General features: G+C 41.6%; 1 protein-coding gene across 1 annotated transcript; it reads right to left on the minus strand.

The window, feature by feature from the left end:
- On the minus strand, window positions 1-27271 carry IL12A (interleukin 12A). Its single transcript, XM_032260026.1, has 8 exons — window positions 27233-27271; window positions 8012-8198; window positions 6856-7001; window positions 3694-3807; window positions 3183-3224; window positions 3066-3107; window positions 2833-2976; window positions 1-568 (listed from the first exon to the last, which is right to left on the minus strand). The coding sequence occupies exons 1-8, from the start codon at window positions 27269-27271 to the stop codon at window positions 413-415; spliced, it is 870 nt and encodes a 289-aa protein (XP_032115917.1). The 3' UTR covers window positions 1-412.

The raw sequence follows: 27271 nt of genomic DNA on the forward strand, positions 1-27271 counted from the left end.
CAAAGTTATATAAATAAATATTTTATAATAAATTATGCTTACATGTTTGTTTCTACAAACACTTTGGTACAGAAATAGCTTATAAATCCTTGCTCTTCTATTAAAGTGAATGAAAAACATTTTCAGGATGGACATTTTCCCTCCTTAGCAATTTGTTTATGAAAACTTAAAAACAATTTATCCACAGTAAATGTGAAAAATACTCGATCAGAGGTATCATGTGAATGTAATAGTCCCATCCTTCACATTTTGGTGGTACACTATTGTAAATATAAGCATGAGAATTCCTATAGGAGATTAAGTAGGGCCCAGTCAAGACTCCCCCTCCCTAGTTCTTAATCCACATCCTTATCAAAATTTCTTCATTTCAAATTCTTATAAAAATGGCAATGGTCTGGAGGGACGTCGCTTTTTAGGAAGCGTTCAGATAGCTCATCACTCTATCAATGGTCACTGCCCGAATTCTAAAAGCATGAAGAAGTATGCAGAGCTTGGTTTTAGTTCTATAAAAATCCGGTTCTTCAAGGGAGGATTTTTGTGGCGTCGTCTCACTGTTGAAATTCAGGGCCTAGGAGAATGAACAGTAAGTGTGACCTACATAGTATTCCAAAATTAAAATATTCATTTATAAAAATGTGTGAAGCCAGTACATGTCTCAAAGCCTGCAACTCAGTCCCTCATTCCACTCCTAAACCCAGCCCAAATCTATTGTCAGGCAGGTCGCCAGGCAGAGCTTGAGAAAATAAATACTCCTTTACAAACACATGCATCTTCAATGAGCTCTGAAAAGACCCTGAAAACTATTTAGGAAAAGAATCATCAGTGGGAGTTGTGTTTTAGAAAGGAACAGTTCCTTTAAAATGACATCTGTTGCAATATCTAATTAAATATACATATGTTACATTAAAAAGCCACTTCTGTTTAGCACAGGGAGGTGATGGATTGCTACCGATCAGAACTCAGTAACAGGCCTGTTTACTGAAGACATGCCATTTGCGTCAGATAAATAAACCTGGCAATGGATTTCCCAAGTTTAGCACTTTGATTTGACAACGCAATGTAAAACCTTATATTTGCACCCTTGATGAATAAATACTTTCATATGTTCCTCACAAAAAGCCTGAAAGAAAGCTAGAATAGATAAAGTCACCCCATTTTATACAGGAGGAAACTGAGGCACAGAGGGGTTAAGTGACTTGGGCATAGTTGTCTGGTTGCTGGTAGAACTGATTCTAACACCCAAATCCCCCAACTCTTGGTCTTAAAAATAAAAGAGCCGCTACAGCTCTCCAGATGGTAACATTCTTTGATACTTGCATAAAGCTCATTGCCTTTCAAACAAGTAATCTGGCACACACACACACACACACACACACACACACACACAGACACACACACAGACACACACACACAGACACACACACACAGACACACACACACAAGAAAAGAATAAATCAGTTACTTTCCAGACAATGATTTCTGCCACTATATTTTTATTCCATGTCCCAGTCACCAAGGCAATCACCCTCTCTTATGTGAATATGTCTGTTTTATATTCGCACCGTGTTATGGTGATTCAGAACATTACAAAGCAAGCTGTGCCTATGAAAAACATTATAGATGCCCCAGATTATAGGTCATTCTTTTATTTGGTTCACAATGGGTCATAATCAGGCACCAATCCTGCTTGTTTTCCCAGAAATATTTGCAGATATGCATGCTGGCCCCCTGCGTGCATATCCTGGAGCCTTAAGAGGTGAGTGAGAAGGTAAGTGTAGTGAAATCCTCTTGAAGGATTTTAAGAGGCAGAGCCTCAGACAAGTGGTTTAACTCTCTTAAGGTTTGGTTCTCTCCTTTGTGCAGACCACATGTGGTTGTTTTGAGGCTGACATAAGAAAATGCACAAAAACATTTACAGAGTGTGGGGCATACCACAGAATCAACACTTTGAAGTCTGGTTTTCTTTTTTTTTTTTTGAGATGGAGTCTTGTTATGTCAGCAGGCTTGAGTGCAGTGGCACTGTCTCAGCTTACTGCAACCTCCACCTCCTGGGTTCAAGTGATTTTCCTACCTCAGCCACCTAAGTAGCTGGGACTACAGGTGCACACCACCATGCCTGGCTAATTTTTGCATTTTTAGTAGAGACGAGGTTTCACCATGTTGTCCAGGATGGTCTCTATCTCTCGACCTTGTGATCTGCCCTCTTCAGCCTCCCAAAGTGCTGGGATTACAGGTGTGAGCCACTGCGCCTGGCCTAGAGTTTGCTTTTGTTAATGTAATCTGGAGTCTGCTCTTAATGTGATCTGCTCACATCTGTGCTCCCTATAGAGGGCACCCTCAAGGGTGTCTCCTTGAAAATGTAGGTCTGTTAGGCCTTTACATGAGTGGGGGATGGCCGGGCGCAGTGGCTCATGCCTGTAATCCCAGCACTTCGGGAGGCCAAGGCAGGTGTATCACCTGAGGTCGGGAGTTCGAGACCAGCCTGACCAACATGGAGAAACCCCATGGAGAAACCCGTCTCTACTAAACATACAAAATTAGCCAGGTGTGGTGGTGCATGCCTGCAATCCCAGCTACTCAGAAGGCCAAGGCAAGAGAGTCACTTGAACCTGAGAGGCGGAGGTTGTGGGGAGCTGAGATCGTGCCACTGCACTCCAGGCTAGGCAACAACAGCAACACTCTGTCTCAAAAGGAAAAAAAAAAAAAAAGGTGGGTGGGGGAGTGATTCCAAGCCTCTACTAATCCAGAAAGAGCTGATTTTCCACCTCTTCCTCAAGGACCCTGGCTGAAAAGCATAAAAAAGATGCTCTCACTGATAGAATGAAGTCTTACCTGCATCAGCTTGTCAATAACTGCCAGCATGTTTTGATCTAGAAAGATCTGCCTCTTAGGATCCATCAGAAGCTTTGCATTCATGGCCTTGAACTCCAGCTGGTACATCTTCAAGTCTTCATAAATACTACTAAGGCACAGGGCCTGGGTGACATGACAAGATGGGGATGTATCCATTGAGATGGGCTAAAAACATTTCCCCCATTGCATTTGAGGAAAGAGCTGTGTCTTACCATCATAAAAGAGGTCTTTCTGGAGGCCAGGCAACTCCCATTCTAGAAGAAAAAATAATCAGACATCAATGATATGAATTCATCATATGAGCTGAAACCTTTCATTGTTTGACTTACAGTTATAAAAGAGGTCTCTCTGGAATTTAGGCAACTCTCATTCTAGAGAAAAAAAAATCATATATCAAAGTGTTAATTCTTAGTATAAGTCTTTCTGACTTTACAGGTAAAACTTTTTTATTATGGTAAAACACATCATAATATTTACCATCTTAACTATTTTTTTTTTTTTTGAGACAGGGTTTTACCATGTTGAACAAGCTGGTCTCCAACTCCTGACCTATGGTGATCCACCTGCCTCGGCCTCCCAAAGTGCTGGGACTATAGGCGTGAGCTACCACGCCCAGCCCATCTTAACTATTTTTAAGTGTTAAGTATATTCATATTGTTGCAAAAAAAAAAAAAACACAACTGTGTTTTTATAATTTTTCTCCCAAACCTAACTTCTGAAGTAGGACCAGTTAAAGTCTCATCATGATGGATACCAGGAACGTGAATTTTTAGAAGCAGGTGAGATTTAATGCACGGCTTTTAACCACACTACATGCTTTGGGAGGAAAATCCCCTATACCTTGGTTAATTCCAGTGGTAAACAGGCTTCCACTGTGCTGGTTTTATCTTTTGTGATATCTTCATGATCAGTCTCTTCAGAAGTGCAAGGGTAAAATTTTAGAGTTTGTCTGGCCTATAAGAAATGAAAAAGAAACTCAGTTTATAACATTGATAAGGCACCTGGCACCCTGCAAGCCTGATACCCCAGGGTGCCAGGCAGGCTCCAGCTGGTTGCCCTTGACCTCTGTCTCTTTGACCTGCAAGAAATTCAGGTTCCTCATAACACAAAAGGAAATAGATTCCTTACATTCTGTCTCTCACCCTCCTCTCCCTGTGCTTGGGACGTTTCTCTGGATGACATATTTTTTCATTATGTAAACACAATAAATCATGTCAACAGCCTATGCTAACCAGCCTCCATACCACACTGTGACACTTGCTTCTGGTGAAAACTGTTTCTTCTTTTACTAAAGTGATTTTGTTCTATGAATACCTATTTAAAGTATCACTTCAAAAGGGGGAACTGTTAAGGTCACAGCTTGTTGGATATAATAAACATGCAAACCCTTAAGACAAGCTGAGACTTAATTTGCAGTGCACACAGGCACATACACATACACATACACAGAGATGTCATCTTAAAAGTGTGTTAGAAACCGTTGGGTAAAATCATGAAATGTATCTTAGGAAATAAAGGACTTTATGATTGAAGATTATGATCATTTTTCCATTTAACAGCCTGATGGGTGCCAGGCACTCCATTAGGTACTAAGAACGTGACAGAGAAGGAAACCATGTATACCCTCCTGGATTCCAAGTTTAGCTGCTGAGACAGACAAGTGCCCAAATGACCAGGAGGCACAAGCAGGCGAGATATGCTGAGAAGGGCATGAAGCTTTGGAGGAGGAGCAGGAAGGGAAGTGAAGTTTCCTAGAGATGGTACATCTGCATTAAGAGGAGGAAAACTGGCCAGGCGCCGTGGCTCACGCCTGTAATCCCAGCACTTTGGGAGGCTGAGGCAGGCTATCACGAGGACAGGAGTTTAAGACCAGCCTGGCCAATGTGGTAAAACCCCGTCTCTACTAAAAATACAAAAGTTAGTCGGGCGTGGTGGCACTGCCTGTAGTCCCAGCTCCTTGGGAGGCTAAGGCAGGAGAATCGCTTGAACCTGGAAGGTGGAGGTTACAGTGAGCCAAGATTGTGCCATTGCACTTCAGCCTGGGCAACAGAGTGAGGCTCTGTCTCAAAAAAAAGTAAAATGTTGACAATGGAGGAGGGAGATTCCAGACAAAGGTAAAACATGATGAAAAACATGAAACAGCATGAGCCAAGAAGCAAGGCCTGAAAATGCAGAATACATTTGGGCACAAGTAGTAAAATCCCTTTCTGTGGTAGGTAGACCAATTCCCCATCTCCAAAGACATCCACCTCCCAATCCCTGGAACTTAGTAATGTGCTATGTGACTTGCCAAAGAGGAATTAAGGTGCAGATGATATTCAATTTGCTAATCAGCTGATCTAGGAGTAGAGAGATGATTCTGGATTATCTGGGTGAATCCATGGTAAGCAGTGTCCTCAAAAGTAGAAGCAGGTAGAAGGTCAGTCCAGAGGGAGCAGCATGAGAAAGACTCAACCAGACATTGCTGATATGGACAATGGAAGGGGCCACAAGTGAAGGAATGTGGCAGCCTCTATACCTGACAAAGCAAGGCAATAGATTCTCACCAAGAGCCTCCAGAAGAGGGCTACAGCTCTGTTGACACATTGATTTTAGCACAGTAGGACCCATTTTGGACTTCTGATGCCCAGAGCTACAAGATAATACATTTGTTTCATTTAAACCCACTACATTTGTAGTAATTTGTGACAGCAGCAGTAGGAAATGAATACACTATTCCTGGAGATGTTTAAACAGACCTGTACAATCCCACTATTCTGAGCAGGTTAAAAAGAGATTTGGAGGTGTGAGTCCAGTGTTGTTCTTCAGGTCTTTTTAAGAGAAGCTAGAAATTTGAAATCTTAATTGAAATGTGTGGTTTTTGAATGGCATCAAAATAAAAAATAAACGTAAAGCCCAAACTCTACAAACCTGGATATGGTCTGTGGGTTGGATACTGTCTGTGAATCACAAGCATCTACCTCCTTTGTCTTCTACTGCAGCAAATTTGATAAATAAATGATGCACAAAACATAAAATCGATTTCTATAATCTTTTGACCCTTAGGACTGTATCTGGAAGTAGAGGCATCAGCTTTTGCACACAATACATCTATATGAATTGGAGCATGTACAGTTTACCCATTTTGAACCTTTCTTCAGGAAACAAAGCAGTTTTCACGTAAGCCCTGTGTCCAATTAAGATTAATTGAATTATGAGGAGCAATGCACAGCCCATTATGAAAGATTAAAAGGGAAAAAGAGCCCTTTAAGAAGGTTTGGTGGCACTGAGCTTATTTTAAGATATTCATAAGGCAACAAGCTAGAAAATACTCAAGAAAAATTTCCTAGTGAGCAGACAGGCAGAGGACATCTTTTAAAACACTAGCCTTTAGCCTTTGCAGCAATAACTATTGGAGCAGTTTTTAAAGGAAATGTTTTTTGCATTAAAATATGAAACCTAAAAAAAAAATGAACAGAGCTGTAAACAAAATTAGGTAACTCTTCCCTAGAAAATGAGGGCTACATGTGTGCCGTCACAGTCCTCCCCGAGACGTGTTGCTCTGAGGAGGACCTGTGTCACCAAGTAGAAGCTGGTGGGCAGCAGGAGGGACAAGGCTATTTCATCTTCGTACTCCCTGCCCCCACAACACAGAGTATGCTATTTCTGGGATTGATCAGTGGTGTCAGAGAAACCGTGTGGACCTGACACAATTCTTTCTCTGTTGACAGGCTACAGGAACACTGTAAATATCCACTTTACTCTGTGTAGACACAGCCAAAATCACCATCATTATAATTTATTACTACTCTTACTTTCTCTGGAGACACAATTTCACCAGGACTCTTTAACACTTGGGCCATTTGTAAAGTTCCCTCTCCTGCTGTTGATAGCTACTAATGAACTTCCACAATTTCTCTGCAGTTCCATCAGGTGCCAGAGGATAGGACCAGAGGATAGGACCAGAGGCTCCTTCCTCAGGGAGGGTGCAGGTGCACAGTGAAAAGGACAGGAAAAGCTCACCTTCTGGAGCATGTTGCTGACAGCCCTTAGCAGGGTTTGGGAGTGGTGAAGGCACGGGAACATTCTTGGGTCTGGGGTGGCCACGGGGAGATTTCTGGCCAAGCTGAGGCAGTCCAGGAGGACCAGAGTGGCCACAAGGAGGAGGCCTGGAAGGGAAGGGACGGGGCAGGAAGAGGAGCTTCAGCTTGGATGGGCTGCCTGCACCACCTTTCCTCCATTCTGGCCACCTTCGCCCATCCATTTCTGCCTGGCACCACCTCATCCAAAGACATCCTCCCTCCACCCGTTTCCAATACTTTTCCTTCAACACCTGAAAGATGACTCGAGGACTCAAGTTATCACTAAGCACCACTCTATTCTAGGGCTAGAAGCCAGCTCCCTGTGAGGGTCTGGGGATGAGCTTGGACATGGGTGTTGAACACTGTGCTCACCCAGAGAAAGCCTCCATGTTTTGATCAGGGAAACCCAGACCAGGTGTGGCTACATCAGACTTGGGACCCAGTGTTGTAAAAAGAGGGGTGAGAAAGCCTGACTTTTTTGTTGTTGTTTTTATAAGACGGAGTCTTGCTCTGTGGCCCGGGGTGGAGTGTAGTGGCATGATCTCGGCTCATTGCAACCTCTGCTTCCCTGGTTCAAGCAATTCTCCCTGCTCAGCCGCCTGAGTAGATGGGATTACAGGCACCCACCACCACACTCTGCTAATTTTCATATTTTTTTAGTAGAGACAGGTTTTTGCCATGTTGGCCAGGCCAGTCTTGAACTCCTGGCCTCAGGTGATGCTCCCGCCTGGGCTTCCCAAAGTGCCGGGATTACCGGCATGAGCCATTCACCCGGCCAAGCCTGACTTTAGGGCTGGCTAGGATCTGCCTTCTACTTGTAGCTAAGGGACCCTAGGCAGGAAGGCAGGAAATCTCCCACGCTGGGCCTCAGTTTCTCCTCTATGAGTGGGCATAATGATAGCTCATCAGGCTGTTTGGAGATGAAAAGAGACTTGCCTGTTCAGCGCATGGTGAGACCCCTATTTATTCCTCTTTACAGGAGACGGCTGCTGCTGCTCCCGTCTCTCCTTGGGCAGACCCGAGTTTCTACCCCCTCTTCCCAGGCAGCCGCCCCTCCGCACCGAGCGAGCGGGAGCCCGGGCCGGCTGGGTACTCACTGCGCGCTGGGCACATGCTGGGCCGGCACTGCAGGGACACTGGGCGAGCCGCTGGATGCAGACCTGTGGCCGCGGCAGGTGAGGTCGGTGGCTGCAAGGCTGACCCAGGGGGCCACAATTTTATAACTGTCTCGAGGCGCGGCAGGACTTTCCCGGGACTCTGGTCTCTTGCTTTCTCTCTCTCTGTCTACATCAGCTTCTCGGTGACACGTGCGGCCCGGCCGGCCCGCGGGGTTTGCGGCGCTTTCGGATTAACTCCCGGGGTGCCCGGCCGCAGCCGTTTTGGGACGGCCCCGCCACCTCCAGCTCCGCCCAAAGTGGAAGCGAAATTTTCGCAGTTACTGCGCGGGGTCCACAGGCGGGCGGGACACCCCGCCCACCACCCTGGGCCCCGGCCTCTGCCCGACGCCCCTGGTCCCAGCCACCCGCCCCGCAGCCGTGCAGCGCCCCCTGCTGCCGCAGTGAGAGGAGTGCCACCCGCTGTCCATGCCCTGCGTAGGGATGGGCCCTCACCACGACCTCCCTCCGGCCTAGTTCTGGAAGGGGCGGACAAATCGTTCGTTCATCATTCGTTCCTTCAGGTGGCCCACTGGATGTCAGGCCGACGTTGCGCCGGGCGCAGAACACCCAGGGAGAACCGGACCCTTAGGGGCACTGTCACACTAAATCAGACTCAATGCGTTTTGTTCACGGGTCTTTTCTGAGACCTGAAAACGGATGAGAGCTGGCTGTGTGGGAAAGAACGATGGGATAAATGCACAGGGTCCTGGGAGGAAAGACCTAGAGAAAGAGTCCACGCTCAGCTGGAGCAACGGGGTCCAGGAGGCAGCAAACGCTCCCAGGGGCCCCAACCTGAGTGTTAAAAACAAACAGGCATTAGACAGCTTCCAGCGGGATGGCATGCCTGGTCTAGTCAGGGGAAACAGGGATCAGAGCCCAGTCATGGAGGGTTGAGAGAGGTGGGGGTCTGGGTGTCCTTGCAGAGTGTGAGGCTGGAGAGCGGGATGGGGCCCTGCCATGAGGGCAGGGAATGCCATACTAAGGAGTGTATGAGAGTAGTGCTGAGAGTCTGTGCTGAGAGTAGTGGGGAGTCGTCCTGGTTTTTTGTTTGTTTTTGAGATGGAGTCTCACTCTGCCACCCAGGCTGGAGTGCAATGGCATGGTCTCAGCTCGCTGCAACCTCTGCCTCCCAGGTTCAAGCGATTCTCCTGCCTCAGCCTCCGGAGTAGCTGGGATTACAGGCACGTGCCACCACACCTGGCTAATGTTTGTATTTTTTTTTAGTAGAGACAGGATTTCACCATGGTGACCAGGCTGGTCTCAAACTCCTGACCTCATAATCTGCCTGCCTTGGCCTCCCAAAGTGCTGGGATTACAGGAGTGAGCCACTGCCTGGTTTTCTCTGGTTTTCCCAGGGAGATGTGGCGGAATTTTCATGATGGGAGGATCCTTCAGCCACAATGTGAAGGATGGATCCAGGGGTCAGGAGTGAAGCAGAGGAACCCTTGACAAGGTCAGCCAAGTCCTTATTCAGTATGGAGAACACAGGGTAGGCAGGAGGGACTCTCAGGGGGCCTGTGAGCCAAGACTTGGTAACTCCTCAGAAGAAAGGGAGATGAAGGCCCTGAGAATGGGGAATGGAGGTTGTTCTAGCTCCCGCAGCAGGGATTACTGTATAAGAGGACTGAGTTTGGAGGAGATGGTGAGAAGTTCCATTCTGGATGTGCTGTGTTTGAGGTTCCTGTGGGACTTTTTAGTTCACTTATTTTTCCCTCAGGCATTAGTCACCCTGGGCGTGGGTAGCGGGGAAAATGTGTTTGGTCTCTGACTTGGAGCTTCCAAAGGGCTTGACTACACCCAGGCTCCAGGACCCAATAACTGGAGCTGCCTTTTGGGTGGCTCATCTGCTTGAAGCTGATGAAGCACCACCATAGGCAGTATTAGGCATGTGTAAAATAAGAGAGATGGCTGATCTCTAAGGCTCCTTCTAATGCTGTCTGTGAATTCCCCCATGGGGACACAGAGCAATCCATTGTCAGAAACAATTGCATTTAGCGGTTTGTGTGAAGCAAATGACAGCTACAGAGCTGTGTTGTGGCCACAGGAGTTTAGTGTGGAGTTGAATGTATTTACAGTCAGGATGAAGACAAGTGTATCACATCTGAGCTGTTTCTCCCCTGGAAGGGCCATCTCCTATTGAAAAGTAATTTCCATTGCTTAGATGAGCACAGGGCCACTGTTAAAAATGGATTCTTGGCCACCAGACACACTTTCTAACCTATATTTTTTTGTGAAACAGTTTCCTGATGTGCTCCATGTGCTCTAGCTAAGGAGAAACGGAAACCTTCATTGAGGAGTACGTGATTTTTCCGTAAGCGACATTCTTTGTCCACAGTCACTATTTTACAGTGTGCAGCATTGTCGTGGAGGTCTCAGCCAATGATATGAGGAAAGAAAAGGAAATTAGACATTTAAACATTGGAAAAGAAAAGGTAAAACTGTCACTATTTGCAGTTGATATACAAAAAGAAAAAAACAAAATTCATAGACTATTAGAACTAAGAAGAGAATTTAACAACATCACTCAATACACATATCAACTTTAAAAAAAGCAAGCTATCTTCTTTGTATCTGCAGCAAGCCATCAGAAAATATAATAAAAACAAGATGACATTTATAGAAGCAGCCAAACTATGAAGTAACTGATTATAGCTACAGAGGCAGTATAATGGCTAAGAGCATGGTCTCTAAACGATGTGAATCCAGGTTCCGCTACTTACTTGCTGTGTGTTCTTAGGCGAGTTATTTATCTCTCTGGGCTCGGTTTCCTCATCTGTTAAATGATGATAACAAAAGTACCTACAATATAGAGTTACTATCATTACTACATGAGCTGGGATAACTACAGAAAAGTCTTTGGAGAAAAATTTTAAAGTTCAGTCAAGAACATAGTGTGATTTAATTAAATAATTCTATAACCTTGGCTGATAGGTTTCTCTACATAGAAAGCTTGTCTTTTATGATTAATTCACATGCTCAATGTAATTCCAATACAAGTTACAAATAAATTTTCTCAGAAACTTAGTAATAAACCTACTCTAAAATACAGATGTAAGAACAAAATCTATGACTATCTAAGTTAAAAAATTTTTTTGGGAGACATGGTTTTGCTGTGTCACCCAGGCTGGAGTGTAGTGGTGGCATAGTCACACTCACGGCATCCTTGACCTCCTGGGATCAAGCCATCCTCCTACTTCAGCCTCCTGAGTAGCTGGGACAATACCACCATGTCCAGCTAATTTTTATTTTTATATTTTGTACAGGCAGAATCTAGTTTTGTTGCCTAGGCTAGCCTCAAACTCCTGGGCTCAAGTGATCCACCCACCTTGGCCTCCCATAGTGCTGGGATTACAGTCATGAGCCACTGTGCCTGGCCTTAAGTTAAAATGCTAAAGGAGTAATGAAAAGGGGGACTAACCCTATCACATATAGACATAATGTAAAGCCATGGAGATAAAAGTAGTGATATTGGCAACAGATCAGGCGTATGGACCATTGAAACAGAGAAGAGAAATTAGAGACAGATTTGTATATTTGGGTATTTATTAAGTATAAGATAATACAGATGACCCCCAGGTCAATGAGGAAAACATGTGGTGTTTAGTAGAAAATGCTCAGTGGGCTGGGCACAGTGGCTCACACCTATAATCCCAGCACTTTGGGAGGTCAAGGCAGGAGAAATGCTTGAGGCCAGTTCAAGGTCAGCCTGAGCAAAAAATCCCTATAAAAAAGTTAAAAAAAAGTGTTTGGCCCAGCACAGTGGCTCATGCCTCTAATCCCAGCACTTTAGGAGGCCGAGGTAGGCAGATCACTTGAAGTCTGTAGTTTGAGACCAGCTGGGCCAACACGGTGAAACCCTGTCTCTACTAAAAATGCAAAAATTAGCTGGGCGTGGGGGCACCTGCCTGTAATCCCAGCTCCTCAGGAGGCTGAGGCAGGAGAATGGCTTGAGCTCCGGGAGGCCGAGGTTGCAGTGAGCTGAGATTGCGTTATTACACTCCAGCCTGGGGGATAAGATCAAGACTTCATCTCAAAAAAAAAAGTTCAGTGTATGACGAAAAATAAAACTGGACTCCAATCTAAAACAACAGAGGTGAATCCATTTGGAAGTGAATTAAAGACTTACAGTAGTAGAATAAACTATAGAGGACTATCTTTGTCACTTAGAAGTGGGAAGGACTTTTTAAAAACTTCTAAAACTCCAAACCATAAGGCAAAATACTGATCGATTAGATTACATAAAAATTAAGATTTCTGTCGTACATATTTCTGCTATGCATGAACCAAATGAACAGACGGCTAACAGACTGGGAGAAGATATTTTTCAGTGTCTAAAACCAATATTTTCAATGTCTAAAAACAAGGAACTCCCGTAAATCAGCAAGAAAAAGAACCACTAGAAAAAATGGGGAAAGCTCATGAATAAGCAATTTATAGAGAAGAAACCCCAAAGGCTAATGAGCATAACTGGATGCTCAGTTATATTACATCAGAAAATGCAAATGAAAACAAGAATGAGATATCTCTTTACACTTCTTAGACTGACAAGTTTAGAATATTGGATACCGGGCTGGGCGCAGTGGCTCATGCCTGTAATCCCAGCCCTTTGGGAGGCCAAGGCAGGCGGATCACAAGGTCAGGAGTTCGAGACCAGCCTGGCCAAGATGGCGAAACCCCATCTCTACTAAAAATACAAAAAATTTAGCCAGGGGTGGTGGCAGATGGCTGTAATCCCAGCTACTTGGGAGGCTAAGGCAGGAGAATTGCTTGAACTTGGGATGTGGAGGTTGCAGTGAGCCGAGATTATGCCTCTGCACCCCAGCTGGGGCAACAGAGTGAGACTCTGTCTCAAAAAAAAAAAAATATTGGATACTGAGATACTGATAAGTGTTGGGAGCATAAGGGACTACAGGATCTATTATATCGCACAATGCCAGTAGACTGATATGGCTGTTTTGAAAGGTGTTCTGGCATTCCTTGGCCAGATTAAGTATATTCATACCCATGACCCAGCTGTTATACCCTGGGTGTATATCCCATGGAGATTTTCATACAGGTCTATAAAGGAACATGTATGAGGATGTTCATTAAGTAATTGTTTGTAGTGATTGGGAGCTGGAGGCAATGTCGCTGCCCATTACTGGAGGAGTGGGTGGGTGGAATGTAGGGATCCACCTCATGGAATATTCAACTGCAGTTAAAAGTAATAGATTAGATGTACCTGCAGTAATATGGATATATATTGAAAATATAATTCTGGGTAAAAACAGAAACGCAGAATAAGATATCTCTATATAATGTATAAGTAGACAATTAGAATCTTTGGAGAGCTGGGCACAGTGGCTCACGCCTATAATCCGAGCACTTTGGGAGGCCAAGGCAAGTGGATTGCTTGAGCCCAGGAGTTTGAGAACAGCCTGGGCAACATAGGGAGACCCCTTTTCTACAAAAAATACAAAAATTAGCTGGGTATGGTGGCACATGCCTGTACTCCCAGCTACCAAGGAGGCCAAGGTGGGAGGATCACCTGAGCCCAGGGGGTCAAGGCTGTAGTGAGCCATGATTGTACGACTGCACTATAACCTGGGGAACAGAGTGAGATCCTGTCTTAATTAAAAAAAAAAAAAAAAGAAAAAGAAAAAGAAAAGAAAAAAGGAAGAAAGAAAAAGAAAAAAATGGGGGGGGTCCAGATTTGTTTTGGAATTCAAAATACTTGGAATTTAGAAAAGGAAGAGGTGGTATCACATGATCAAGCACAATAACTCTGCAGCAAAATGTAGGAATAGTTACATCAAGTGGCAGAATAACCTCAAGTAACCTCATTTTGCTTTGGTCAGATTCTGCTGCTAAATTAATTTAAGGGAAAACTTTTGGTGTCCAGAGCTGTGTAAGTTTAAGAATAGTGAGTAAGTGATTGTGGAACTCTGTTGACTTCAATGAGAATGATGTCTTTAAAATAGCATACATTATACAAAGAGAAAAACACAAGAATATATGTTAAACACATTAGGATAGGCCCCACTGGGGAGTGAGGGGAATGAGGATGAGGAATAGTGATAATGAATGTATATAAATACATTTATTTATTTATTATTAATACATTTATTTATATGTGTTTGATGGGGACAAATAATGTCATGTATTAAAGAATATGGGCCACTCCATCCTCTTCATCTGAAGTCCTTTGTCCAAAAGGTAGACAAATAGACACCCTTTCTAAGCCGATGACTCAAGGTAGCTGTTTGCAAACTTCAATTGCTGATTGGTACATTCAGATAGCTTTTATGTTAGTTATTCCTTTCACACTGAGTTAGAGATATGAGTCAATCAGGCATCTTTCATCACCAAGAGACAAGGGTCTTTTTGAAAACTCGACAGAATATATTAAAGGTCTATTTCTGTCCTTCTCAGTTGGTGATGATCTTGCTCCCCAGGGGATACTTGACAATGTATGGGGACATTTTGAGTTGTCATAACTGGAGGAAGGGGGTTGTGACTAGCATCTAGTGGGTAGAAGAATGCTGCTAAATGTTGCTGAGCATCCTACAGCACACAGGATAGTCCCTCAGCCACCATCCACCCCCACCCCCAACAAAGACTTTTGTGATTCAGAGTATCAGCGCTGGAAGAGAAACCCTGGCTGATTTGAGTAGGTAGCCCGGTATGCCTGCCTTCATCGTTATTTTTCCTGACAAGTAGACAAGGTCAGAGTCAAGCCCCTAAGCAGAAGATTTGGGACTGTATCTTTGGTGCCATAATTTAGAGTGGCAGCTCATCCTCAGATGAAGTGAGATCCCAAAGAGGCTTGTGATCAGTTGAAACTAAATTTGCATGTATAGGTCAGCACTGTAGATGCTAGTTTCCTTCATAAAACAGCAAGGTGTCTGCTATCAGTTTTCCTGCAGTTCCAGTCCATAAATGTCATTCAACTTGAGCATAAATCAGCTTGTGCCCACATGGCATCAGATAATCTGGGTTCCAATCCTAAGCTTCAATCCTGAAAGGTGGCTTGTCAAGGTAAGAGGCAGAGCTCTGTGTTCCTTGTTGAACACCAGCCCCCAGTGTTACATGCTGAAGAGGCTGGTTCTGTGGAGCTCTTTCTTCTTTGCTGATATGTCTGAGCAGCACGGGGAGAAATAGTGAGTGAGCTGAGCCAGAAAGGCTATAGCTCTAGAGAAACTTTGGGCCTACGATCAAAAGACCTAAGCTCTATTCTCTTTCTGCTACTTGATACCTGTGTAAGCCTGGGCAAGCCACCACTTTTCCTAATTTTCATATCTGCAAAAATGGAGATAGTAATATTTTGTTGTGCTAGTTTTGTCATGCAGATCAATTATACAGTGAACAGTTAAGAATTTCATCATGTGGTAGAATGTCATCATTATGAGCTATTATTCTACAGTGAGTGATAGTGAGGTATGGTTATTAATTTTGGATTAAGACACACACACAGGCCAGGCACAGTGGCTCACGCCTGTAATCCCATCACTTTGGGAGGCTGAGGAGTGTGGATCACCTGAGGTCGGGAGTTCGAGACCATCCTGGCCAACGTGGTGAAGCTCCTTCTCTACTAAAAATACAAAAATTAGCTGGGCATGGTAATGTGTGCCTGTAATCCCAGCTACTTGGGAGGCTGAGGCAGGAGAATCATTTGAACCAGCGAGTCAGAAGTTGCAGTGAGCCGAGATCACTCCACAGCACTCCAGCCTGGTAACAGTGTGATACTCTGTTTCAAAAAAAACAAAAAACAAAAAGATGCACATACAGTTTCTTCAAAAACTACTTCGTTGCTCTCTTTGAAATATTAAGTGGCAACTTCTCAATAGTGGTGGAGGGGAGTCAGCAGTTTCTACAGGCAACATCCATGTGCTATCTATACTGTTGTTGAAAGACTTCAAAAATCTTGACAATGGACTTCAAGAAAAAAAAATCCAGAAAGGTGCCATTTATTGCTTATTGATGCTCCAGAATAAAGATTTTATGAATACTTTTGCAAGCTTTTCTGCATCTTGAGATAGTTTAACAACTTCTCTGAATATGATACACCTGCTGGGCATTGTAGTCTTATGAATAATTAAGATCATCTGATGCCCAGACATTATAAAGAAAAAAAATAAATTTGACTGTAAAAATCAAACATTTCTGCTAGAAAAATTAGTATAGACAACTTTTAAAGAGAAATCACAACCCAGAAAAAAATTTACATAAACATGTAACAAACCAAGAGCTAATATCAGTATATGAATGCAAATATTAATAAGAAAAAGGCCAATAATTCAATTCAAAAAAGGGGAAATGATATGAACAGATAGGTCAGAGAAAAAGATACACAAATTACTTATAAACATATGAAAAATATTCAGCTGCACTGATAATTGAAGAAATGTAAATAAAAATGATAGATAAGACATTTAACCTACAGTTTGCAAAGCCAAAAGTTTGATGGTTTCTAAAGTGTGTAAGGGGATGTGGAAACGTGTAATCTAGTGAAATCTATTTGGAGGGCTGGTTGGCAATAGCTATAAAAATTAAATATGCACATACACTTGTTCAGCAATTCTACTTCTAGTAATTTATCCTATAAAACTACTTGCATGTATGCGTAAAGACTTATTCTTATTTCTATTAAAAGTATCATTTTTAGTAGCAAAAAACTTGAAATGCTTCAAATGTCTCATTAACAGGAAACTGTTTACATAAAACATGACTCATCTTTTCAAGGGACTATTATGCAGCTATTAAAAAGATTGAGGTAGATTTATATGTGACAGCAAAAATCTTCATTGCTTGAAAAATAATGAAAAATCAAAGTTCAGAGTAGCGTGTAATATGCTTCTATTTGTACAGAGAAAAAAGTGTATTCGTGTACATACACATATAGATATGGGTGTAGTGTAGATATAGATGCCTCTAAAGAAGTAGATTGAGTCTTCGAAGTCGGAGGACATCTGACCTTTATTGAATATGCTCTGTAGTTTTTGAATTATTTAACACGTAAATGTATTATAGCTTGATTTATTTTTGTTTTGTTTTTATTTGTATCTTAACTGCTAAGATAGCTGCTGTTGCCACTCTGACAGCTTTTGAATGGAGAATTTCCTCTAGGTAGCAGCATTCTTTCAGGATTTACCATATGAACATCAAACATTGACTCCGTAAGTGGATTAACCCTCTACTCCCAAGTCAGGGGCTTTGTTTCTGACTCCATATATCCATCTATCTTTTTATCCATCCTTTCATCCATCCAACTATCCATCCATCCATTCATCCATCCATCCATTCATCCATCTATCCACCCACCCACCCATTTGTCTTCTCACTCTGTTTTGTAAGTATTTGCTGCGCAATTTAAATTTATAATACCATTTTAACTCTATTATATGTACTAATATAATTTAACTGGCTAGAATTTTTCTGGCTGGTGGCCTTGTAGGGTGGAAAGACTATGGGCTTTGCAGTTCAGGCTAAAATCCAGTTCCCATCCCTTTCTGGCTGTGTGATCGTGGTCATTTCCTTAATGTTTCTAAACCTCTAAAAAATAGGGAGAAAGACACCTGGGTGGTGGGGCTGCTGGGAGGAGATATTGAGATACTGCATACACAGTAAGACAGAGGGTAGAGCACTGTAACACAAGCATCATTGCCCCAGCAGTCTGCCAGTTTCCTTTCATGGCATTGATCACTAAACAGTGACTAATAGGGCTTTAAGTAATTCCTCAAGGGTCCATCACATGCCCTCTTTGGTGAGTATTAGTAATACTATGATGCTATTTGGGCTCCTGTGGAAGGAAATAGTATATTCCTAATCAAGGTCTTATTTTTTTTTTCTTTAAGAAATGAAAATTTCTCAACATGAGACTTGAAAGGCAGGCTGCTAGCACTAGTGCCCGAATAGCCATTTATATTGTTTTATGCAGTCATTATTCATGTTTAGCTTCCAGTGTTCATCTTTTTTTTTCTTTTTCTTTTCCTTTTCTTTTTAGAGACAGGGTTTCACTCTGTTGCCCAGGCTGGAGTACAGTAGTGTGATCATAACTCACAGTAGCCTCGAACTCCTAGACTCAAGCTATCCTCTCACCTTTTGCCTCCTGATCTACAGGTGTGTGCCACCATGCCTGGATAATTTTTAAATTTTTTGTAGATCTCACTATGTTGCCTAGGCTGGTCTCACATTCCTGGGCTCAAATGATTTTCCCAACTCAGCCTCCCAACGGTGTTTTTTATTCATTTCACTTGTATATGCTCTTCCATCAGTGATAATGTTCCTTCTACCTCAAGAGCAAATGCCTTTAAAAGCACAAGCCTGCCGACAACAAATTCCTTCACTTTCGTTTGTCTGAAAATATTTTTACTTTGCCTTAATTTTTGAAATATATTTTTGCTTGTCAGTTCTATTCTGTCCTCCCTTTAAAGATGACATCACGATGCCTTCTGGCTTCCATTGTTTCTGTCAAGAAGTTAGCCCTCAGTCCTACTATTGCTTCTTTGAAGGTAATTTATTTGGGATAATTATCTGACTGCCATTAGAATTTTCTTTTTGTCTGTTTTTCCCCACTAGCAATTTACTTATTACATTTCTATATCCTTTTTTTTTTTTTTTAATTTATCCTGCTTGAGGTTTGCAGCATATGTTGAATCTGTGGCTTGATACCTTTAAATCAGCTTTGGAAAATTCTTTGTCATTACCTCTTCAAATATTGTACCTATTGCTCCCAACTCAATTTCACTTTCCTACCCTTCTAGAGCTCTAATTACACCCATGTCAGACCTTTTCAAATATCCTGTTTTTATGGTATTTCCTACATTTAAAAAAAAAATATTTGGATGCTTTCACAGGGATATTTTCTACCAACCAATCATCTGTGTCGCTAGCACTTTCTTCACCTGTCTAAACTGTTGTCAATTTATTGAATTTTAAATTTCAGTTGTTGTATTTTACAATTTTATAATTTTTACCCGTTTCTATAAAAAACATATAGATTTCAATTCTCTTGTGAAATTCTCCATTTTATCATGTTTTCTTAAACATGTTAATCGCTGTTATTTTATATTCTATAGCTGACAATTTTAGTATCTGGATAATCTGTGTGTTTGTTGTTGTTTGCATTTGTGTGTGTGTGTTTGTTTCTATTGTATATATGTATATATATTTAATCTCTTGTTCCTGTCTTTGTATGCCTGTAATTTTAAGTTGAATTCTAGACATTCCATAGGAAAAGTTGTATAGGTGCTCATTGATGTTAGTTTCTGTCAGGCAGTCAGAATAAAGCAGAGCACTTTAAACCAATCAGGAAATGAGCTGATTTGAATCTGAGTTGCAATGCTTATGAAGGCTGATTTATATCTCTGTAGTGTTATTTTTAGGATGGAATTCCATGAGTTCCTGCTAGAAGCAAGACTTGTTTACCATGGCCCGTCTGCTTTGGTGGGCTCTGAAAGTTAATGTTTATTTACCTAGCACTATGAGACTGTCACCAGCTCTGTCTTGTTATTCCAGTCTCTTAGCAGCCAATTTTTGTTTTGCCTCTCTAACTCTTGGCCTGTTCTGGGTCTGCCCACAGTTTCAGTTGCAAAGTTGAGGCCTCAGAGTAATTACGACAACTGATGATATCTTCCTCTCAGACATAATATACTGCCCTTGGTACTAGATGGGCTGTGAGGGACATAGAATAGTAATAATGAAAACCTGTAGGGTAGGCATTGCAATTATCATCCCCATTTTTAAGGCAGAGAAAACTGAGGAACAGAGAATCTAGGTCAGTCACTGAGTCATATAGCTAGTAAATAGCAGTGCTGGGATTTGAATCCATGTGATGTGACTCTTGAAGCTATTTTCTTAACAGAAAGGTAGAACTTCAAACAGGTTTTTATTGTTGAGAAGGCTAGATGGCAATCTTTCTCTCCCCTGTCCCTCCATGTATAGCAAATAATGAGAAATACGAAAAACAAACAAAAGCGCTTTATACCATAGCATCTTTCAGGAACTCACAGAAGTTTTCTTCATTTGTACACCTTGCATGTCTTGCATAGAACTAGGCACATGGAGATTCACCATAAAAACGTTTTGATTTCCACGTTAGAGCCTAGGTCAGAAGTTGTATTTTACCACTTGTCCCTGGTGCTTTTCTTGTGTTGCTACAGGAATTAAGCAACACATATGTGAAAATAAAATGTAGGATTGCATCGTACAGCCCAGGGAGGTAGTTTGGGGCAAAGTCTAGCCTGTGCTTTGCTTGTCAAACTGTGATTCTTACTACAGCATGAATGAGAGGGTACATTTTCCTTAGTCAGACTCTGGGCAACTCTAAGATAGAATTTTTCCCCAATCCATCTCACTGGACTAGTTTCCCATCTTTTCAGGCAGAAAAAGTTGGCAGAAAAGTTGACAGTCTAAGCCTAACTGTTTATTATTACATATCTCAGTTTAATTGGTGACCTGCATGGGAAATTTACAGGTTCTGATGACACTGAACTTAGAGTAAAGAGAAGGAAAATAGAACAGGAAAACACTGGGCATGTTTGTATTTCAGAAAGGGCACAAATCTATTTTATCAGCTTTCTGTTCCCAAATGCTTCCTTCAGAGTCAGACTGAAGCTTTTTATTTAGTAGATTCCCAGAGAAGAAACTCCAGGTGAAAGCAGTAGCTAGGACCTTTTATGATATCCTACAATTTCATTTCCTCTGTTGTTTTTACATCATGAAATGCCCCAGTGTTTAGTGACACAAATTTACCCAATGTCAAAAAACTCCAAAGCATTTAGAAGAACAGATTCTGTATATTTACCCCCTGGTAGTAATATCCTTTTTGACAATGGACACAGAACAATTTTGAGTAGTTTCTTTCCAGAAGTTGAATACTAATGTTCCCATGCCTAATAAATATGTAGTTCTGTAAAAGGATTAAGCAAATGTATGCTCATAAAGCAATAGAAAATAATCGATTTTGTATTTAAATAGAGCTAAACTAATTTCATGCTATTGTTTCAGGGCATCCACCTGACAAACAGCTTTCCACAAGTGATTTTTTTTTATCTTGGGATCATCTCAATCAGAAATTCTGGGAACAATCAAACAAAAAATTGACTGAATTCTACACAAAATTCCAGAAAACTTTCAAATTAATTGGAATGGCTTTTCTTAGTTAAACTGCTCAAGGACATTTTTAAAAGGCTTATCACATAGATCTCTTTTGGAGGGGCTGAGGACCAGACTGTGTCAGATTGATACCTGTGAGGTCTGCTTGTGGTGGTGAATTATGAAGCTATTTATGAGGACTTCATCTTTTTCTGTTAAAAAACCTTATTTTCCAGGTTGGAGCCATTCCTCCTTAAATAAATTGGTTTCTCTTGGAATAATAAGGAAATATATGCGATTGTCAAAATAATATATAGAAGGCAGAAAACATCTTCCTGAAGATTCTTTTTTTTTCCAATGGTAACCAAATAGGCTAATATTTTTAAAATACTGAGTTCTCTTGTGTGGATATAATAGTTGAGTGACTTCAGCCATTAAACCATTTTATTAAACAGGGAAACTTGGTACTTTTTCCAACTGCGTTTAGGGGATTTTGCACTCAAATATTACTCTGGCCAGGAGTGATTTGGGGAAGAGTGATATTACTGGTTACTGGTAACAGCTGCTAACAGTTATTGACTATATATGTTATTTGCCACATACTGTACTGGACAATTATACATTATTGTTTTATTAAATTCTCATAGGAACTCTGTGAGCTGTATATTATTACTACCCCTGTATTATAGACAAGGAAACTGGACATTAGCAAGGTTAAATAACTTTCCTAAAATAGCAAAGCTGAGATATGAACCCAGCATATTTTTGCTGCCCTCTTAAAATATAATGTGGATTGCCTTTTTATTCTTTTAACAAGGTCTTTTCTAGAGTACATACTTTGAGAGGGATGCTTGAGGGTAGGAGTGTATACATTAATAAAACATTTTTGAAAAGCAATTTTGAAGTTTTTATCAAAATTCTGTAAAATTAGCATACATTTTCATCAACTAATTCCACTTCTAGGGCTCCAGTTTAAGGTATTAATCAGAGATTTAGACAATGGTTATTTACAAGCATGTTCACTGCAACATTATTTACAAGACTTTACAATAGAGGAAAGAAAACATACTGTTTCCTTTTTCCTCTCACACTCAACACAGAACACTTCTGTGACCATATTTATGATTCTCCCCACTCCCCTCCCCAAACCAAGCAATTCTCCAGCAGACACCAGCTAGGTATGCTGTAATTCAATTCTGAGGCTATCTACCTGGAGACAGTGTTAGATCCTACAGATCTAGGGCTAAGCTCAATAAGACTGCCCCCACTCCAAGTGCCAAACACAAGTCCAAGTCACCCCTACTTCAAACTGACTGGCTACAAATTGAGAGTCCCATCACCCCCTCCTTAAGTTCCATAATTTGCTAGACCAGCTCACAGAACCCAGGGAAATACACACACACACACACACACACACATATACACACACACACATATATACACACACACACACATACATACATATATATATATATATTTTTTTTTTTTTTTTTTTAGACGGAGTCTCGCTCTGTTGCGCAGGCTGGAGTACAGTGGCACCATCTCAGCTCTCATGGCAACCTCCGCCTCCCAGGTTCAAGTGATTCTCCTGCCTGAGCCTCCCAAGTAGCTGGGATTACAGGCATGTGCCACCACACCTGGCTAATTTTTTATTTTTAGTAGAGATAAGGTTTCACCATGTTGGCCAGGCTGGTCTCAAACCCATGACCTCAGGTGATCCACCCGCCTTGGCCTCCCAAAGTGCTGGGATTATAGGCGTAAGCCATCGCGCCTGAGCAGATATGCTTAATTATATTTACTGGTTTATTATAAAGGATATGACAAAGGATACAGATGTAGTCATCATGTTTCCAAGTGAAGGGATGGATAGGGTAAGGTTTAGTGGGGCATGGAGCTTCCATGCTCTCTCTAGTCATGCACCCTCCCAGGACCTCCATGTGTACAGCTCATCAAATCTTATTGTCCAAGAGTTTTTAGAGAACTTGATCTCCAGTAACCTCTTCTTTCCTCGAGGTTGTTGTGTGGGGCTGAAAGGTCCAACTTTTGGAAAAGCAGGGTAGGTATGGGGAAGCCTTGATTATAATGCTAAGGACTTCCATTTGTTTGATAACCAGTTGCCTTCTGCTTTTGGAAGCTGACTGTGAGAAGGGAGAATCTGAGGGCAAGGATTAGAGAGCAGACTTTAACCCATTTATGCTGGAGGTTGCAATTTTTTTGTGTGTGAAAATCAGACCTTGGCAATGATTTCGAGCAGTAGGATATAAATAACTCCCACAGGTTTAGCATTCTAATAATGGAACACTAGCCATAAGTAAAAACATTGGCTAGACATCCAGGATCAAAGAGAGCAGCTTTGATCAGGAGGTATCTTTAGGCCCAGCATTGGACTGGATATTTACAGGTGTGTGAGTGGTGTGGAAATGCACAGACACAAAGGAAACTCAGGCTTTCAGCCTGAGTGATGGGAGAATGATGATGCCCTTTATTGGTTTAGGGAAGAAAAGGGGGAAAAGAGTCATGCATAGACCTTACTCATTGTCTACCCAACAGTCATGTCACTATTCTTCACAGAGCGCAGATTTTGTCAAATGGTTAACCCATCCTGAGCCCCTGAGGAGTGTCCTAATTGGTGCTAGCCAGTCAGTTCAAGGCATCCCCCTGCTGACCGTTCTTGGTCCAGGGATAGACAAGGCACTTAAATTGGTCCTTTCATATTGAGTGCATATTTTGTGGTTGGGGATGCATACAACATATGTTGGGAAGCACACAGAAGAGTGGGGTAACTGAATACTCAGACTGAAAAGGGAAGCCATAGTGAATTGGAGAGAATCAGGGAGATCTTGGAAAGAGAAAGGCTCAGAAAATCCACCCTGTAGAGTTGTTTATGAACCCCAGGACTCACCCTTGACCTGCACTTGTGTACCTCTGACCCTAGATAGAATATCAGACACTATGAGAAGCGAACTATGAGATTGGGTGACACACATGAGACAGATCCAATTGGTCTTGCAAAGGCTTTGTAAACTGAATCATCATTAAAACTATAACCCACAGAAGCTGCTTGGGCTTTTGATCTGAATCCAGCTAGGTTAGTTGCCTGCTAAAACAAAAATATCAAAATTCTCCATAGGATTTAAACAAGACTCTGAGTCTCGTAATGTAACATTCAGAATGTCAAGAATACAATCCGAAACTGCTCAGTATACAATGAACCAGGGAAAATATCAACTTCTATGAGAAAAGATAGGCAACAGATGCCAACACTGAGGTGACACAATTTTGAAATTATAGCCTTTAAATATTATGGAAATGCACCACAAAATAAGCACAGTCTTGAAATGAACAGAAAGATAAAAATCTCAGCAAATAATAGAAAACATAAAAAGAACCAGATGGAAAATTTAAAACTAAAAAATATAATAACCAAAATAAAAACTTTTTCAGATAGACTGAAGAGCAGAACGAAGATAACAAAAGAATCAGTACATTTGAAAAAAGATCAGTAGAAATTATCCAATCTGAACAAGAGAAAAGAAGACTTGGCAGAGGTGGGAAGGGCGGAAGCACTCTCTCTCTTGCGGAACATCAAAAATTCTAAATTTATATTATCAGAGTCCCAGAAAAAGAGTAGAAGGAGTAAACTTCAGAAAAAATATTTGAAGTATAATGAATGAAAACTTCCTGAATTTTGAAAATGAGCAACAGAGATACAGGATAAGAACAACACAAAAAATAAATGACATAGAAAACAAATAAGGATTAAAAAGTTTTCAAGACATCTGAATTCCCAATAGTGTCTCTTTCCTCATTGTGTGACCTTGGAGAATTTTACTTGTCTTTTCTCATCTGTAAAATGGGTAGTATAAGTCTAAAAATAAGGATGTCATGAAGATTGAATGAGGTAATCTAAATTAAGCGCTTAGCACAATTCCTGACTCCCAGTAAGTGCTGAATACAGTGATGGCACTTACTTTTAAACGGGAAGGAAGGAGATTAGCAAAGGTGTCAGGAATGATGAGGACTCTAAAGAGAACCTAGGGCTTTGCAAGGTGAAGATGATCCTCTGAGACTGTTTTGGTAGCATGTTTCAGAGTAGGAGCCAAACTATCTTGAATTGAAAAGTAATTAAGAGCAGTGGAAAGGGAGGAGGTTGACATAAACTTTTTGACAAAGTTTGATGGTAAGACTTGCCTGAGAATGCAAATCTGATAAAATATACCTTTCTTTTTTAAGATGGAGAATTTGATTCTGTTAATAAGCTAAAGGGGAGGAAGGGTAGAGAGAAGAGGTTAACAGTTCAGGAGAGAAAGGCATGGCTGATATCCCATGGTCCTGCAGCAGACAGGAGAGACGCTCAATCCCACGGGTGTTTGTTGTTGTTGTTGTTGTTGTTGTTGTGTGTGTGTGTGTGTGTGTGTGTGTGTGTGTGTGTATTTGCAGAAGTTCTCACTGATGCAATGGTTTAAGCAGAAATTAAAACTCTACAAAATTAGCCGGATGTGGTGGCGCATGCCTGTAATCCCAGCTACTCTGGAGGCTGAGGTAGGAGAACTACTTGAACTGGGAGGAGGAGGTTGCAGTGAGATGAGACTGTACCATTACACTCTAGCCTGGGCAACAAAAGTGAAACTTTGTCTCAAAAAACAAAGTCTAATTATTATCAAAGAATATTTAAGGTTATCATTATTTGCAGATAATATGCTTGCTATTCTCAAACAGTAATTCCCGACCTTTCCACATTATAGAATGTGAAAAAAAAAGATAATATCTGTAAGATATACTGGAGTGAACCATATGAGATTCAGAAGCAATTTTCTTTTTATAATTACAGTAATAAAAATAAAATGTAAAGTATGAGGGAATACATTAAATATCAAATTTATATAAAACATCCAAGTAAAATATTCTCACATTGGTTACCTAGAAACTTAGGCTTATTTCTGTGGACAAAACTTTCATATCAGATCATATGCCTAAAAAAGCCATAAATATTTATTGATGTCAGTTTTTCAATGGTCATCTCTTGGTAGTCAACATGAATGAGAAACTTTGTTCATATTAGTTGCTGACAAAATATTTTATTTTTTATCTATCAAATTTACAATAGTTGCCAAAAGAATGCAACAGCTCTTTTATTATTCTAGAAAAATGTGTTATTGAAATCTGTTGTGATAATGCAAACAGATTTTTTCCTTTTTTTTTTTTCAGAAGCAAATAGATTTTTTTTAAAACAGATTTTTTTTCCCCTTTAGATTCTCTTTTTAACTTTTAGGTTCAGGGGTACAAGTGCAGGTTTGTTATACAAGTAAACTTGTGTGATGGGGGTTTGTTGTACAGATTATTTTCACCCAGGTATTAAGCCTAGTACCCATTAGTTATTTTTCCTGACCCTCTCCCTCTGCCCACCCTCCACCCTCCAATAGGCCCCATTGTGTATCGTTCCTCCCATGTGTCCGTGTATAAACAGGAATTTTATTACACCATGAATTTCAAAGTAGTGAGGAAGCACTCATATGAAGAAAGGGCATGTGTTATTGGAGCAGTCATCTTGCAAGTAGTTTGAATGTCACTAGGAAAATCCATCAGCCACAAAATAAATGACAGTATGTGCTTAGTGTCAGGACAATGACTCCAAGCTGCCAGCTGGTGAAGCATCTGCCCCAATCCCACAATCTATTGCACCTTGGGCTGTGATCCAAGTATGGTGGGCACCTGGAACCCAGAGTCCTCCAGCAGCTTGTAGGCCCAAGACCACATGGCACAGAGACGCGCTCTGCTGCCAGCCAGAAGGAGCTGCCCAGGCTGTAGAGTGCTTCTTTGGCTGTGTTTAGGTGCGGCCAGGAAGCTGAGAGCGCTGCAAATTGGTGTGGGGAACTATGCTCAATTGCTAATGGTGACAACACATAGTCAGAAATACTCTGCTTAGGGCTCCCCTCAGGGGATTGAATGAGCCTGGGAGGTTGAGGCTGCAGTGAGCTGTGATCAGGCTACTGCACACCAGCTTGGGCAACAGAGCCAGGCCCTCCAAGGAGTTCATGATTGCAGGTGACCAGCTACAAGTGGTGGCCCCAGATTTTCCTTGCCTACTGGAGCAGTCAGTATCTCACAGAAGACCAGGATCCCCAT

Source organism: Sapajus apella, unplaced genomic scaffold (assembly GCF_009761245.1).
Source record: "Sapajus apella isolate SASKATOON/1434 unplaced genomic scaffold, GSC_monkey_1.0 scaffold4, whole genome shotgun sequence".
Taxonomy (NCBI): domain Eukaryota; kingdom Metazoa; phylum Chordata; class Mammalia; order Primates; family Cebidae; genus Sapajus; species Sapajus apella.